At 37.3% G+C, this 17793-nt stretch overlaps 1 protein-coding gene across 2 annotated transcripts; it reads left to right on the forward strand.

Moving 5' to 3' along the window:
* Window positions 1-2526: 2526 nt before the first annotated feature.
* Window positions 2527-12034, forward strand: GCG (glucagon). Of its 2 annotated transcripts, XM_072811540.1 has the most exons (6): window positions 2536-2728; window positions 5794-5894; window positions 7435-7596; window positions 9270-9407; window positions 10755-10898; window positions 11550-12034. In XM_072811540.1, exons 2-6 carry the CDS (start codon window positions 5803-5805, stop codon window positions 11554-11556), a joined length of 543 nt encoding a protein of 180 aa, XP_072667641.1. In that variant the 5' UTR covers window positions 2536-2728; window positions 5794-5802; the 3' UTR covers window positions 11557-12034. The 2 variants fall into 2 exon arrangements, with proteins under 2 accessions (XP_072667642.1, XP_072667641.1); XM_072811541.1 differs by lacking the exon at window positions 11550-12034 and having other exon boundaries at window positions 2527-2728; window positions 10755-10902.
* The last annotated feature ends 5759 nt before the right edge of the window (window positions 12035-17793 follow it).

Raw genomic sequence — 17793 nt, forward strand, 5'->3', positions numbered from 1 at the left:
CAGAGTAAAGTATTAAGCCAAGTACAGGGTCCTTCTAATCACGTGGTCTCATGCAACAGTGTAGGTTCTCAAGCCCCTGAAAGTTATCCCTGGTCCTAAGCATCTAAAGAAAATAAGAAATCTTTGAATAAATACCTTATTTTACCTTAAAACTTAATTCATATTTTTGTACTGTACTCCATATAATAATTATATTTTATATTACTTATATAAAGTCAGACTGATTTTTCAGGAAGGTATGTCATAGTTATTGTGTGCCAAAGTCCCCTGGCAGCCACCCCTAGAGTCTTATGGGAGAACTCTAGATGGGATAACCCAGAATTTCCCTACTTCCGGAGAAACTATTTGACATTAGTCATATAAATACAAGGACACCACTTTCCCTGCCTCACAACTGAATAACCACATAACTACAATGATGGAAATTGAAGGCAAGTAGAGAATAGTGCTAGAACAGTCATTGAAAAAAGATCCACAAGTCCACATTGCCCTGATGTTTGCTTTAATTTCTGATAATACAATGTCTTTTAAGGAGCCTGCTCTGCCCCTGCTAAGCAGGAGCGTGGTGCTCTGTACAACGAGGCTCATGATGCTTCTGCATTTTCCAAATGCTTATAGCTATGGTGCTGGGGACTGCCAAGAATCAGTGTTGGTGGGCTGGAGATGAAGCTAGAGGAAATTTCCAGCAAGAACTTGGGATAGTCACTTCTGAAATAATAGAAAGCCAGTGCGCTGGAGGGAAACAAGTTTTGTAATAGGATTTTTGGGGGAGAGCAAAGCCAGGCGCTATGTTAAGGGCTTTATTTACATCAGCCACAGAGCCCCTTTCTTAGCACTGCTCCACAAACAGATAACATCTGAAAAGAAGACAGGCACAGAAGAGTGAAGACATCTCTTCAAATACAAGAGGGAAAACAGAACTGAATGTCAAAGTTAATACAGATATAGCCAGTATACTCGTGAATATTGAGGTAAGAGAAAAGAACAATTTGATAGTAAACTAATCCACACTTTCAAGCCATTACTGTATTTATAAATGTTAATCCATACTGTCCTGGGGAACGCCACCTTTCTCTGCTCTTTCGCCCCCTCTGCTGGTAGTGCTAAGAAGGGGTCCTCAGGTGGAAATACCAGCAAACACGGGAGAGAAGGTGAAGAAAATGCAGACCTCTCAGACTTTAATATGCAGGTGAATTGCCTGGAAATCTTAGTAAAATGCAGATTCCTATTGGATAAGTCTGGGCTTGGGCCTGAGAGTCTTCCTTTCTAGCAAGCTCCCAGATGATGCTGGTTTTTTAAACCACACTTTGAAGAGCATTGCTTTACACCAACAGTAACCAGCAGCACAAACTGTCTTCCTGAGGTCCCCCAGTTTCTCTTTGGCCTTTAACTGGCTCTACATCCAACACTGGGTCTAATCCACAATTGAACAGTTTAAAAACTGTTCCCTGGGAATGTTTCTTCAGTTGCTTCCATGATTTACTTCTGAACAAGTCATTAGCTTTGTCATGCAGTTGATGGTTTTTGAATACTAGAATCTAGCTAGGAAATGTTGCAATGATTTTGTCATATGGAATCACAGTTTTATCTTAGAAGAATCATTTAACCAACACTCTCATTTTACAGATGGTGAAGCTGAGGCACAAGGAGAGTGTGTGACTTGATCATGGTCATACAGTTTGTTAATAGGAGCCAGACTAAAATCTAATTACACGGACACACTCTCATGCTGCCCGTCCAGGTCATTTCGCATTTTTCTCTTTCTCTAAAGTAACCATCTCACACATGCTAAGTCCTCTAGGTCATTTAAGTCCTGAATGGTGGATCACAGAATTCAGGAAGTGTGACAGTATGCATCTCATGTCAAGAGTTCTCTTCACATTCATTCTTTTGTGAATTGGTGTTCAGGTCTCTTATCAACAGTCTTTATAAATCCATTCGAAGAAAAAAGAAATACTAGCTTCTTATTATCATTACCTATCTTGGTTGTTTAATCCTCATTTTGCTTTATCCTTTGTGCCTGAATCCAATTTACTACAACAGGATACATTAGGTTTTAATTGATATTTTTAAAAATTCCCCTCCAAAATAATACAAATTAATTCCGTAGAGTGGGGTTGAGAAGATTCTTATTAAGTATGTGTTGAGTGAATGATTTATTATTTGGGTAGGTGATAGAATGAACTGATTATTGCATTCAGATAAATTTATCAAAACTAAACAGCAAAAGGCAGGACTTGTAAGACCCTCAAATGAAGCCCTGCTCAACATGGGGTTAGCCATAAACTATGTAATTTCAAGGTTGTTTTTTTTTTTTAATCTTCGGCATCAGAATCCACTTTAGATGACTTAAGTGATTTTTATGCCTGACTGAGAGTGGAGGGTGAATTGCCAAACTGCCCTTTCCATTCCCAACAACAACAACAAAAAAAGCAGGAAAGTAAATAAGAAGTTTCCTGGTCTCAGAGGTCCCACCCAATATAAGCACAGAATGCAGATGAGCAAAGTGAGTGGGCGAGTGAAATCGTTTGTAACAAAAACTCATTATTTACAGATGAGAAATTTATATTGTCAGCGTAATATCTGTGAGTCTGAACAACGCTGAGAGTATATAAATGCAGTAGGCTCTGCTGCAGAAGTACAGAGCTCAGGACACAGCACAGCCAAAGTTCCGAAAAGAGGGCTCGCTCTCTCCCCACCTGCTCTGTTCCAATCGCGGTGTCAGAAGGTAAGATGAATAATGAGTGATTGTAAGACTGTAAGTCCTGTTGGGGGTACAGTTGACTACTCTTAAGGGGGCAGAGCATTATGAGTTAGGTGTTGTTCTATCATCTGATACCTTTTTGCTAATAATACACGGGGCAGAATGGAGGTAAAAAAGTGACATAAAAATGCATGTACTATATTTACTTCAACATAGTGAAGCTGAAAAGTGAATTGGATAAATAATTCAATGCAAAGATACAAAATAGAAAGAAAAACCAAGATTCAAATCAATGCCCTTGTTATAAGATTTAACTGTTAGGAGAACTGCATTTTTAAGATAAGTGATAACATTTTGAAAAATAAATATTTTCCTTGGGTTTGATAAATGTGTATACTACGTTGAACAGAAGGCGCCTTTTAAATTCAGCAGAAATGTGTCCATTAGGGAAGCTATAACAGCAATTGCTCCTCATCAATGAAAACTTATGGTTTTCTAAAAGAGCAGAATCAACATCATCTTTCAAATATTCAAATTTGTATGAGCCTATCAAAAAAAGAAATCAAAGTCCATGAAATCAACTCTCTGTAAATGAGACATAGCATATCCGGTGCAGAAAAAAAAGTCTGGTCATTTATTGGGGAGCCTTTGGATGGAACTGAGTAAAAACAGATTAATAATTCGTTACTATGTATTAAAGACCAATAATAATAAATAATATATCTAAAACATCCACATTCTGAATGAAATTTTAGTAAATCTCTTTAGAAAAAAAAACAGATGTTCTAAAGTACCTGTTTAAGTTCTTAAGGGCAAAGAACAATTTTACAAAGACCTACAATGGAGAAAATGATTAAGTGGTGTGTTTTTGCCCCACATACGAGGGACCCATAAGAGGAAATGAGCCAACCGGTTTGAAAAGTCTTTATCTGGCCTACAACACCAATATATTTGGGGATGTAATATAATGTCACCTTGCCAAGGTCTAAGGTTTATCTTCCTAAAAGACTTTCCACACAGAGAATAGTATTGTTACCACACTTTCCTTTAAATTTGAGTAGAGATGTGTGGTTCTTTAAAAACTTCTGATTCTCTCCCTAGACTCCCCAAAGGGGGCGGTGAGGGGGTCGGGTTGGGGGGGGAGGCTGTGATTAAAATTCTTCTCTTATTAAGTAGGAGCTTGATCTAAAATAACATAAATATTTGCTTTCTCAGGAGTAGTATTCAAACAATTAATCTTATTCTTAAAATGTTCACAATTCTGTAGGCTTCCACTCAGTGAATAAATGAAATTTTAAATATTAGTTCCTTTTTCAGTAGAAGTCATCTTATTGCCTGTAAAGGACTTCAAATGTTCCCTTCTATATAGTTGCTTCTCTTTCAGTGAGTCCCCACAGCACAGAATCCCACCTGTTCTAAATCTGCCCCTGTAGAACACTAGAAAATATTGTAAAATCTTTGGCAACTTTGCATAGAATGAATTATTTAGGACTCATGTGACTTGATAACAGCAAGATAACCCTAAAAAGAAATGCTTGCTTTTATTTTTTAAAATTCCGCAAAACATGAATTTACAACTGAGAATTATGATCAGAAGACCCTACCTGTGTACGTAACAAAGTTTCCAAAGTTTGCTGAGAGATAAGCTGAAGCAGAGTAAAATGCCAAGTTAGTAACTTAATACTGATGAACGAACAGGGTGAATATGTAATTTCTACTGTGTTGCTTTGTCTAACTGGCCACTTAATCTACAAAGACAATATTTCAAAGGAAAAATACCCCTGCAGGTACTAAGGTCTCCAGGTTTTAGTGCCAAAGACAGATAGTAAATATGGCAAGGATATTAAAGAAAAGATTGATAGTTTAAAATAATATTTATAAAATCCTTATTTCAAACCAAATGCCATTTGCTAAAAATACTCATTCCAATTATTTATGGATAAGCATAATCAAGCTTGGATTGAAATCCCCACTTCTCAAAGTGAACATGGTCAGTCCTGAAAGTAGCAGAGAGAAGTCCATGACAAATACTGGACTCGAAGCTTCCATTCAGTGAATAGTGGGGCTTGCCCTGTGGGGACATGCAGCCCCACATTCATATCGATCCCCACCCCATCCACACTGCATCATCATGTCCTTGGCATCCAATGGCTTCCCAGGGCATCTGCTTGAGATACGAAGACAAGCAACCAGGTGTATCCTACAACCAGGCCTACGGTGTCAGTAGCAATGAATGACATGTCCTGGACTAAGTCCAATTATAAAACAACCTGGGGACTTCCAAGACTTCAGAAGCAAGCATTAATTTTCTTTATGACAGTGATCTCTTAGTTTCTTGGTTGTGATTGTTCAAGTTGCCAGAAGCATTAGTTCTTGTTGCAAATTGCTTGTCTTTAAAATGATTTTTTCCCTTTAATTTAGAACAGGTCAAAGCACCCTAAAATACCTCAAATCTGTTGGCCGCTTTATAATTACAAAGTCTAGACCAAGTTACACTATTTAAAATATAAATGAATAATACATCTGAACCGACAGCTGGTATGCCAAGTTGTAGCCTGAGGCTGCTTTAAGATGGTTGAAATGCAGTATAATGTAAATGCTTGGAAGTGGAGGACTATTAATTGAAAGCCAGACTCATAGTGAAGGGGGTGGCATTATGGATAAGGTGCCATTCAGGCTAACCATATGTAGCATATCATCTACAGGAGATATTTTAAATGTTTATCATGGACATTTTTAATTTCAAGTCTGGAAATGAGCCTTCTCATCATTAACCCAAGTGTCCCTACACTAATGAAAAAGCTTAGTTGGTGGTACATATCTGTTTTGTGGTTTTTTTTTAATTGGGTGGAACATATCTTTTGTATCCTTTTTTGTCACCAAGCAAAATCTGGGGAAAAATATAATTTACTATTTGAAATTACTCTGGAAATATTATCAGAGTAAAATTGATAACTAGCTTATTCTATTTGTAATATATTTACCTCGTCAAAATCAAACTAATTTAATCTGACAGGTTTAAATATGGTTGCTGGTCTTCCCCCCACCCCCACCCCGCAATGCTGGCCCCTGACTCTGTGTTCCCACAGGCAGCAAAAATGAAAAGCATTTACTTTGTGGCTGGATTGTTTGTAATGCTGGTACAAGGCAGCTGGCAACGTTCTCTTCAAGACACAGAGGAGAAATCCAGGTATTAAATCCCTAGACGTGAACTAACAAAACATTATGGTTAGCATATAGCCTGTAAAAACTATGACTGGTGAAGAGGTCTCGGTAAAATACTCTGTGAGTGTTCCAAATGTTCAAGGTATTATTGTGATAAAGACATTTCTGCAGGCGAGATCAGAGTATGTGCTATTTCATAAGTGAAGGGGTGAGCAATGTTGCAAATTCATTACACAGGAAATTATAGCTCTTTGATATCTTCAGCTGATCTTATCTATCCATTCATTACACACTGTAGTGTAGATTATTTTAATTATTCATACCAACTTTGTCTCTCTTTTACTCCTTTGAAAAAATAGTGGTTAGTTGCTTTTTGTGAAAGTCATGTGTTCGTGATAGAAAATATTTTTAAAACATGCAAAAATTTTTTCAAGTACTTAAGCTTCCCTATTCAGAGAAAACCATTCATAATTCTAAAATTTGGTGTATTACCTTCCTGTATTTAATATGCGCTGGGATATAAGTATATCCCAGATACTATGTTTTATCTCTTTCATTATGTTTTTGGTTTTTTTCTTATATCGTTAAAAATATCTATTAAACGTCTTTGACCTTTAATAGCTACACACTATTTCATCTCATAAATGTACAATATTTTTTTAGCTATTCTTCCTTTATTGAACACTTAGGTATTCTTCAGATTTTCCCAAAAGAATGCTGCAGATAACATTTTTTCCCCTATGTTTCTTCATTATTTTCTGAGGATAGATTTCTAGTAGTAGAATAACTATGTCAAAGGGTTTGAATGAGTCTAAATTTTTATATTATCTTGCCAACTTGCTTTCCAGAGAAGTCACACACATACACAGTCCCATCAGCAGTATAGAAATACTTCTCCCACACTATCCTCCCCAGTATTTAATCTTTGTGAATTTGACAGGTAAAAATAGTATCTCATTTCTATTTCTGAGTATTAATTACATGGACTATTTCCCCATATTTGCCATGCCAACCAACTGTTGATTCCTGGCATGCTCATCATCTACTATAGTTACAAATTACCAAGTGCACTTTTTCTTGTCTTTTTTTTTTGAGTGTTTAATTGTCTTTCTTCCACCATTAGCTACCATTTAACCATGTAACTGAGAGGCTGTTTTACATTAATATATGCAAAAATACAGTAGGAACATAAATCTGCTGCCTAACAAATGAGATGGAATTTTGTACTCTTTTAAAATGTTGACGTCATTGATCTCTTCTGTCTCTATTAGCATAATCATGAGTAGATGCGTTAAATGAAAAAAAAGATTTATTTAATCTCATTTCCGCAAAAAAGAAGTCAGTTGAAAAATCTACTACTAGAATCCAGAATCAGAGTGTATTCTGTTCCAGTAGAACTATGGAAGTCCCGTGGCCAGCTAAGGTGTCTCTGAACCACCCACTGAAATACACCAAGCACCTGCCTTCCAGCTTCATATAGAGCAGTATTTTGTAGAGAAGATGTCGTTCAAAGTGGTTCTGCTCTTGAGGAGAGATTTACTTGTACCAATTACCGCTCTTCACAGATCATTCTCAGCTCCTCAGACAGAGCCGCTCAATGATCTGGATCAGATGAATGAAGACAAGCGTCATTCTCAGGGTACATTCACCAGTGACTACAGCAAGTATCTGGACTCCAGGCGTGCCCAGGATTTCGTGCAGTGGTTGATGAACACCAAGAGGAACAAGTAAGGGTCCGACCTGGTCCAAAAGTTGCACACAGATGTATTACCTAAATAAGTCTAAAATTCCTCCTGACTTTTTGTTTTTATCATGCTCATCAAATAGTGCCCATAAACTCTTCAAATTTTGAGGATTTTCAAGGTTGGTGATGCAATCCTTTGTATTATTCCTCTGAATGTCCCACCCCCTCACTCTAATCCCCTTACCTATCCTCCAATGGGACATGGACTTTAAATTATATTCCCAACTGCAGTTTTAGCAATATTTACTGCCTTGGCCCATTTCCCTTTAAAATCGGAAGTTGACTTTGGTGAACCTGCAAGGTGAAGAATCGAATTTCTGACCAAAAGAGAGAGCAAATTCAACATTCCCTTGTAGGGTTCAAAGTCATGACTGTGATCACGTTCAAAGTCTCCTCTAGCCAAGTTACTCATGGTAAGGAATGGAAACAGATGCAGTCTTTTTCTTGTAGAATACAATCCAAGATACACATTTAAAATTACAGCCTAGCTGCACAGCATAAAGAGAGAAGAAGGCAAATAAGAACACAAGCCTATCGTAAGGCATACATTTTAATGTTGGATTTTCTTTGACAGTGTTGGGTTTTTTGCTACATCTAGGCTACTGGAGGAAATCATCCGCAAGGGTTTCACAGGGATGGTGGAATTTCACAATTTCTTTGGAGGGTGGCCCACAAGGGGAAGGGAGTTATGCATACAAAGTAGCTGAAGGAATCTAAAAATCAGGAAAAGGGCATAGATTTGTCTGGATAGAAGAGAGAAGGGAGAGAGGAAGGGAGAGCAAGAGAGTGAACAGGAGCCAGCAGGAGAAACAGGAGCCCCAGAGCACTTGACCTGAAGTTCCTAAAGTGGAAGTTTAGAGCTGCAGGAAAGCTAGTGGGCACGGCCAGAGAAGACAGTGGGAGAAGTCCCTGCCAGGGACTACAGATGAGGCCATCACAAATTTGGGAAAAAAAAAAAAAAGGAAAACAACTGTCCTCCTTTCTAGAAAGGGGATGCCGCAACGTGATAAACTAACGATTTTTCTTCTCTGGTGGTTTCTGTTGTGTGTTTAAGATCAACCTTGTGGGGTAATATGTGATCAACCTCCTGGGGAAACTGAGGGCGGCTAGTCACCCCCCCTCCACAGAGCACTCTGCATACACTTGAGGGTGAAATGAAGAGCTCTTCCTAGCTTTCCTCCTTGCCTTCCCATCGCACATTCCCTTTGATCCATTACCACGTGGTCCTTCTGAAGCTATTTTGAGATGGTCCTTGGCTTTCCCTGGGATCATTAATCGACTCCGACCCCGTGCCGACTAATCACACACAGCTACCTTGTTTGCAAGTAGCAGAGCACAGTGCAGAGCCCACATATACTGGGACTGGAGTAAATGCAGCTTTGATAATCGATGGCACAGACAAGCAGGGCAGGCGAAAACGGATGTGCTGGGTCAAGGGGGGGTGTAGGCCGCTGCACCTGTTGTTAGCCTGAGCCCATCAACCTTCACTCCAGGTAATTAATGTAGAGTCAGAATGATCCCCTGAGCACCCTCATCTCCCAAATCTCCCTAAGCCCCTTCTACATAGGATCCCGAACCCAAAGCTGCACTGCTTAAAGGTGAGAACCATATTGCTAAAGAGACAGATCTTCAACTTAACTTTCACATTTCTTTCAGGAATAACATTGCCAAACGTCATGATGAATTTGAGAGACATGCTGAAGGGACCTTTACCAGTGATGTAAGTTCTTATTTGGAAGGCCAAGCTGCCAAGGAATTCATTGCTTGGCTGGTGAAAGGCCGGGGAAGGCGAGAGTAAGTCTGTACATTCTTATTTAACATTTTTTTTTGCATGATGCTGAAAACTTAGACTACAGTTATCTATATATGGATCTGGATTACAGAAGCAATTAGTATAGTCTCACATAGTGAGGAAATAACTCGAGTTGGTGGGAGACCGTCTACAAAAAGTCTAGTCTGTTTTATTTCTGATAGAATGTATTAATAACATTTATCATTAATAATCATCCCCTATTATAGTTGTGTTATAATTAGGGTATTCATTTGTCAATCCAGGACACTCTGAATAACAAAAAGAATGCTTTCGATAACTGTACCAGGACAACAAGTTTAAGTGAGAACTGTCTCTGGAAAACTAGGGATAAGGATTAAGAAGACATAGAGATAAGGAGAAAAGACATAGGGAAAGACGGATGATAAATATTTACATGTGGGATCACATACATGTGTGTGTCAGGCCTCAGGTTAAAAAGTGATGAAGACAGAAAGGAACAAAACTCAATATGTGTAATGAAATGCCACTCAAAGTAGAGATAGGTGGAAACACCCAGAGATTTAACGATATGCCCATTTCTTAATAGGGCTGTCACAGAGACAACCACTAAATTGCCAAAGTTGAAAATGAAGCTAAAGCCTTTTGGGACTTTCTTGGAACTTACCACAACCAAACAGATTCCTGAACCATCTCATTTTCTCCTGATCATTTTGATTGACATTTGAAATATGAAAGGCAGGAAATTCATGTTCAACTCTGGGGCTTTTTTTAGTGAGATGTAAAACAAGCTCACTGAGAACTTCAAGAGATCTTAAGACAAAAGGAAACGAGGGTTGTCGCTGACTTTTAAAACGTGAACGATCAAACTGATGAAACTAATGGTAAAAAAAAAAAGTCACTTCCACTTGAGGATATTTTATAGTGTTTTAACGTAATGCCAAACATTCTGCTATGCTAAACCATTCAAAAAGAAAATGTTACATAGACCGAGTTTTAATCCCTTCATGTTGCACTTTGCAAGGCTGTTCTAAATGATCACGAGTTCTACGAGACATAATACACTTTTCTAAGTTATAGACAAATTAAGTCTCAGTAATAACATCTGTGCTGCCAATACACTAGAATCTTCGAAGTAGCCTGGAATATTGAAAAGGGCACAGAGCTACAATGGTTTGGTTTCAGATCCCAGCTCTGCTCTTTCCTACCTGCCTCATTCCTTGGCCCACATGCAGGTTTCTCTGGGCTTTTCCTACTAGACCTCAGGACATAGCAACTCTTCTCTCAGTGAGCCTCACACAGGGATAGGCAATCAGTAAGGACTTACTTAAAACATTTAACCAAGTATTCATTTGACCCTTTTTAATCAGTTTCCCAGAAGAAGTTGCCATTGTTGAAGAATTGCGTCGCAGACACGCCGACGGTTCTTTCTCTGATGAGATGAACACAGTTCTTGATACTCTTGCCACCCGGGACTTTATAAACTGGCTGCTTCAGACCAAAATTACTGACAGGTGACTGTATTTTAGTTCATTCTGAAAATCAGCAAAACCTCCATAGATATAATCATACAGGCTACCAGTTGTTCCCTCTGTGGGGGAGAGGGTCTTTATTGAGTCTCTTGGTACCTAATTGAACCATTTAAGAAAACATTCTTGTATTCATTTTTGATCATTAGAGTTTTCTCCATTCACCCACTTATTCCAAATACACTTCCTGAGTGTCAACAAGGAATAGGGCATTAGGAACACAGATATAAATGAAACAAGGACATGTTAAGTCATCCGCATATTAATATCATGTTAAAAATTGCAAGATATATTGACATTTTAGCACAAAGTAAAATGCCAGTATACATGGTATTAGATATTGAATGTAATAAGCATAAAGTAAAAACACCAAAACCTAACCACTTATCTTGATAGGTTATAACTGCTTTTTATAATTACCCATAAATATATTTCTTGATAGAGGAGCTTTAGGATAAGTCCTCTCTGAATGCAAATGTTTGAAGACTTCAAAAGACTAAGGGGTTTATAAGATAAAAATATTGATGAACAGCTTTTTTCAAAGTAAATCCCTGAAATATTTCCCAGATAAATTAGTTACATCATCTCGGTATTATAGCTATATTAAATCACTGTCCTTTTTTTTTTAATCTCTAGGAAGTAAGTATGTCACTCTTCAAGATCACCTTCACATCAACTGCGAGCCATGGGGGATATTTGAAATTTTAAGTTCTGTAAATTTAAGAGGTGTATTCCGAAACTGTATTGCTTTGCATGCTAATAAATAAATTTTCTTTTGATGTTGTGTAGCCAAAGATTGTAAATGGAATAAACTACTGTCAAAATATTGCTAAAATACCAGCTTTAAAACATGAAATTACAGAATTCTCTCATTTTCTTATTTTGGATGAAGTACCCTAACCTGCTTACATTTAGCAATGAAATTATTTTTCTGTGATATAATTTGTACATAGAAATTATTTCAATCACAACATATTTGCATTGTAATGGTAGGATAAGGGAGGACAAGTAGCCACAGCGGTAAAATTGGAAAGAGACATTCCTTCTTGAAACGTTTGTCGTAAAAGTGCTCCGCTTTCAATATATTAAAGGTAGCTAAATAAAATTTTCAAGCTTCTCTACCATTGTCTGTTTTTTCTCTTCTTCGCGACCCCACTCCTTCCAAATACCCCTTCTTCAGCCCATGAGGCAAATCTGGTGCCCAGACATGGCTTCAATGATTTGAATGGCTGCGCAGCACTTTAACATTTTGAGCCAACATTGAAAAATCAATGTATTTTATATAAACATATTGATTTATGGCTTATCTTCTTAAAAATATAGTATCAGGCAATATTAGATCTACAAGACAAATCTCTTCTAGAGCTAAGTACCAGCTGCCTCCTTGTGAAGAGTCACATGCTCTTAGTTAATTTAAAAAAAAAAAAAAAACAGCTCTTAGTTTTGCTGATCTTTTCTGTTGTTTTTCTGGCCTCTATTTAATTTATTTCCACTCTGATCTTTGTTATTTCCGTCCTTCTGCCAACTTTGGGCTTAATTTGTACTTGTTTTCTTAAATCTTGAGATATAAAGTTAGGTCATTTATTTGAGATCTTTTGATTTTTTTCATTATATACATTTATCACTTTATCCTTCCCTCTAAGCACTGCTTTTGCAGCATCCCATGCATTTTGGTGTACTGTTTCCATTTTCATTTGTTTCATGATTTTTTTATTTCCTTTTTGATTTTTTTTTTTTGACATATTGTTGTTCAGGAATGTGTGGCTTAGTTTCCACCTGCTTGTAAATTTTTTCAGCTCTCCTCTTTTTATCGATTTCTAGTTTCATGCCAGAAAGGATAGGTGATAGTTGATTTGAAATCATATCAAGATTTGCTTTGTGGCCTATCATGTGACCCATTCTGGAAAATGTTCCACATGTACTTGAGAAGAATGTGTATTCCGCTGCTGTTGGATGGGATGATCTAGAAGTGTCTTAGGTCAATTTAGTCTGATGTATGGTTCAAGTTCAACATTTGCTAGTTGATTATCTGTTTGGATAATCTCTCCATTGACGAAACTTGAATATTATGTCCTCTACTATGATTATATTGTTGTCTATTTCTGCCTTTAGATATGTTAGTATTTGCTTAATATATTTAGGTGCTGCTAAATATGGTGTGGGTAGGTTTATGACTGCTATATCTTTTTAATGAATTGACCCCTTCCCATTATATAATGACCTTTTTTCTCTCTTGTTACCCCCTTGGCTTAAGGTCTATTTTTTTCTGATGCAAATATAACTACCCTACTTTCTTTTGGATGCCACTTGCATGGAATAATTTTTTCCATCCTTTCAGTTTGAGCCTCTGTGTGTCCTTAAAGCTGAACTGAGTCTCTTATAGGCAGTATGTAGTTAGGTCTTGGAGGTTTTTATCCATTTAACTACTCCATGTCTTTTGATTGGTGAATTCAATCCACTTACATTTAGAGTAATTATCAATATGTAGAAAATTACTAATGCCATAGTATTCATTGTTTTCTGGCTATTTTGTAGTTCAATTATTTTTTTCCCTCTGTTTCTGCTTCTCTTTGTTAATTGGTGATTTTCCATGTTTTTTTTTTCTGTTAAACAAAGAATGGCTTTCTTAGTATAAAAACATACATACACAAACTATAAAGTGCTAAGAAACTTAAATATTTAAGTCATAGCAAGGAGGTGGCAATTCAACATCTGGGGGCTACCGAAGGCTTAAAGGAGGCTGCAACAGATTGCACTTCCACAGTGAAGAGAGCAATTTTGAAGGGGAAGAGGGGCCAGATATAACAGTTTTTCAAGTTCTTCTTCTCATCAAAACTCATGGGAAGCACTCTATTCACAGGGAAGTGTGCAATATCATGTTCTTCAGGCAGGTCAAGACTCAAAAAATCTAGAGTATTTGAGGGAATGAAATTTTCAATTTCTGGATTGGTGTCATCCAAGGCAAGAACAGAGCTTTTTGCTTTGTTATCTGTTTCATCAAGAAGGCTGTCTTTTCTGTTGGAGAGGTCCGTTAATCTCTACTGATTTTTCTGTTATGTTAATAGTTCTTGAAGCCTTTCTGGCAGCTTAGATAAGACTTGTGGAGCACCAAACGTTTTGCTAACATTTGGCATTGAAACCTGAATCTCCCCTCTAAAGCTTTGGCTGAAGCCCAGACTCCAGCCCATTCTTGGTAGCTGCAAGGGACCTGGATCACCATTTTCCTTAACAACAACAACAAAAAAATCAGTCACCATTCTGGATTAGGTAAGGTTCTGTCTCTTTTTCTACTCTGATTCCCCTTTCTTTATCTTTTGTGAATTTAAGTTTTTGCTTTATGGTTGCCATAAGGCTTACATAAAAACATCTCATAGATAAAAACAGTCCATTTTAACTTGATAGTGATCTAACTACAATTGCATACAAAAGCTCTACCCTTTTACTCCTCCTTTTTTGTATCTTTGATATCACAAAGATATCTCTTTTACCTCTTTTTATGTTTTGTATTTGTTAACAAATTGTAGTAGCTACTTTTCTGTAGATGCTTTCTATTACACTTTTCATTTTATTCACTGAATTCTTCAGCTCTAGAATTTCTGTTTTGTCCTTTTTATAATTACTATCTCTTTGTTAAACTCATTTTGTTCATATATTGTTTTCCTGATTTTGTTGAATTGTCTTTTCATGTTTTCTTGTAACTCATTGAGTTACCTCAAAACGGCAGCTTAGAATTATTTGTCAGCTAGATTGCAAAATTCAGTGTCTCTGAGGTCAGCAATTTGAGGTTTATTATCTTTTGGTGATGATATGTGTACTTGATTCTTCATGCATTTAGAGTCTTGCATTACTACTTTCATATTCGAGGTAGTAGACACACTCAAATTTTTACTAGCTGTCTTCAGGTGGGATATTAGTCCTATTATATGAGGGGCTTCTCTGACCTTCTGTGGGTACACCCACTCCACAGCTCTCACTTCTTGTGGAAGAATTCTTAAGCTTTTGTATCTTCTCTGATTCTTATGATTCACCAGGCTGGCTACTGGAAACCTAGTTTTTGTTTTCCAAACATAGTGCTACGGCTCAAGTTTGTGAGCTGGCTCTCTGACACACAGAGAGCTTACCAGAGCTGGCTCTCTGACACACTGCACTAGGGTGCACATACCAGAGACCAGGCATAGAGTTGAAGGAGGTGTGGGCTTAGCACTTGGGGCACTGAGAGTGCCTGCAGGCCTGATGGGATGTGTACCATGTTTTCTTGTCTGCAAATTGTTGCCTTTACCACTCCAGAACCAATGTACCCAGGGATGACTTAAAAGGCTCCATTTATAACTGAAATTTGGCTTAGAAACTGTATTCTCATTATATCAGTCAAAAGCTTGAGCACATCTCTGTATGTTCCAGTTAAGTGGCAGCCTTCAGAGCCATGGGATGTTCTCATACAAAGCAGGAGAGATAGCTAAGAAAATTGGCATGCACTCTGGAAAACTGTGTGAAGGTTCCTCAAAGAGTTAAAAATAGAGCTACCCTACGAGCCAGCAATTGCACTGCTGGGGATTTACCCCAAAGATACAGATGCAGTGAAACGCCGGGACACCTGCACCCCAATGTTTATAGCAGCAATGTCCATGGTGGCCAAACTGTGGAAGGAGCCTTGATGTCCATCGAAAGATGAATGGATGAAGAAGATGTGGTCTATGTATGCAATGGAATATTACTCAGCCATCAGAAACGACAAATATCCACCATTTGCTTCCATATGTTTTTTTTATAATGTAAAACTATTTTTTATATAAAAAATCTTTATTTTGCTTTCAAGTGATTTCTTCAAACTTTCAGACACAAAGTGGAGAGTATTATGCTGAGTAAAGTAAATCGGTCGGAGAAGGACAATCATTATATGGTTTCACTCACATGGGGAATATAAAAAATAGTGAAAGGGATTAAAGGGGAAAGGAGAGAAAATGAGTGGGAAATATCAGAGAGGATGACAGGACATGAGAGACTCCTAACTCTGGGAAACGAACAAGGGGTAATGGAAGGGGAGGTGGGCGGGGGGACAGGGTGACTGGGTGATGGGCACTGAGGGGGGCAGTCAACAGGATGAGCACTGGGTGTTACACTATATGTTGGCAAATCGAACTCCAATAAAAAAATATACAAAAAAAAAACCACAAGAAAATTGGCATGTGGTTGAGGCTGAGATGAATGGAAAAGGGGAGGATAAGACAGAGAATGTAAGTCAAGCTCAAAGGAACGCCAAAAGTCAAAAGCAGAGAAAATTAATCTTTCCTTAAGTTCAAGAGGCAAACTAAGGGATACCAATGGAAAATAAAGCTAAGGAAAGAGTCATGTATGTGTAGAAATGTTTATTAGTTATGTATATGTTTAACTGTATGCAATCCAAACTCAATCACAGAGAGGTAGCTACATAGGTGTTTATATTTTGTACAAAACAAGAAGTCCAGAGGCAGGGAGTCCAAAGGTAAACATGTCAGTAACAGCACATGATCTTTATCCTCCTGCTTTGGCCACCTTAAGATTGGTCACAAGATTGAAAGATGACTGGTCCATCTTCCAGTTTCCTGTTCATTTTCCAGGGAAGATGAAGAAGAAAAAAAGAGAGGGATGGGTAGGAGGAGAAGAGGAAGAGGAGGAAGAAAACAAGAATAAGACATATAGGAAATGAGAATTAACAATCAGAAATAGAATGCACTACTTTTGAAAAAGTAAAACATCCTCAGAAATTCCCAGCTTTTCAATCTTGGCTTGCTAGCCAGATATGTGTCCCATGACCACATCCTGGCTAGAAGGGAGGCTGGGAAACATTGTCTTTCAGGATTATACAAAATCAGAATTAAATTGACTAGGAAAAGGAAAAAAGTAAATGTTATACAAGGAATTAAAATCAAAAGATACATTACCAAAGTGGTGTTTTGATGTCCACGCCTTATTTTAGTGTTACCTTTGTAGTTTGGGGTTTTGTTGGCCTAATTTAAGTCCAAGCAGGTCTACAGAAATCTAAACTCCCACTGAATTCAATGTGATAAAAAGAAAACACCCAACAAAGAAATTATTGGAGAATATTCAGATAAAATTCATATAAACATTTTATATCTTTAATTATAAAACTAAGATAAATAATGGGAAGCAAAGAGTGATTCATTCAGGTTGAATGAATCAAGCAGATATAAAAGACAGTAGAGTTGTGCTCTTACGATCAGAAGATAAAACTCAAGCATAAAAATAGTAGAGAAAAGAAGGACACTTTAGAATTCTAAGTGTTATGAATTGTAATGAAGATCCATAACAGCTATTAATATTTATGCACCCAATGGCACATCAACCACTTCCACAGAGCAGAAACTACATGAGATTAAAGAAGCAATAGTCATAAATACACTAATAATGGGAAATCTTAACCCACCTCTCTTAACCCAAGATAAAGCCAGTGAGGTAAAATTTAGGCTACATAAGACCTAAACAACATAATCAATAAGATAGATATTATATATCTAAACTGAATTATGAATTCTATGAAAAAGGATACGTTTTCCAAAATGGGATAGAAATTTCACAAAAATTGATCACATAGTAGGCAATTTGTACAAGTGGTCTGTACATCAGTATTTGTACAAATATTGTTCTCTGACCACAATGCAACAAAACTAGAAACAAATTTTAAAATTGTTTTTAAAAGCTTTTTTTAAGACTGGATGTTAAAATACATAATGTTAAGCAATTCTTAGGTCAAAGGGAAATCGCAGTACAAAACTGTCAGTTTATAGAAACTAAGAACAACGATAATGTTACACATCAGAATCAAAAGAACATTGCTAAACACAGCTGCAAGGGAAATTCTTACTATTAAGCATTTATAATT

The sequence above is a fragment of the Canis lupus genome, chromosome 34 (genome assembly GCF_048164855.1).
Source record: "Canis lupus baileyi chromosome 34, mCanLup2.hap1, whole genome shotgun sequence".
In the NCBI taxonomy this organism is placed as follows: domain Eukaryota; kingdom Metazoa; phylum Chordata; class Mammalia; order Carnivora; family Canidae; genus Canis; species Canis lupus.

Excerpts from the sequence above, each read along its gene's own strand:
- GCG (XM_072811540.1), top strand. The coding sequence starts at position 5,803 with ATGAAAAGCATTTACTTTGTGGCTGGATTGTTTGTAATGCTGGTACAA. Across the intron at positions 5,895-7,434 it reads GACACAGAGGAGAAATCCAG|ATCATTCTCAGCTCCTCAGA; the intron begins GTATTAAATCCC and ends CGCTCTTCACAG. Across the intron at positions 7,597-9,269 it reads ATGAACACCAAGAGGAACAA|GAATAACATTGCCAAACGTC; the intron begins GTAAGGGTCCGA and ends CATTTCTTTCAG.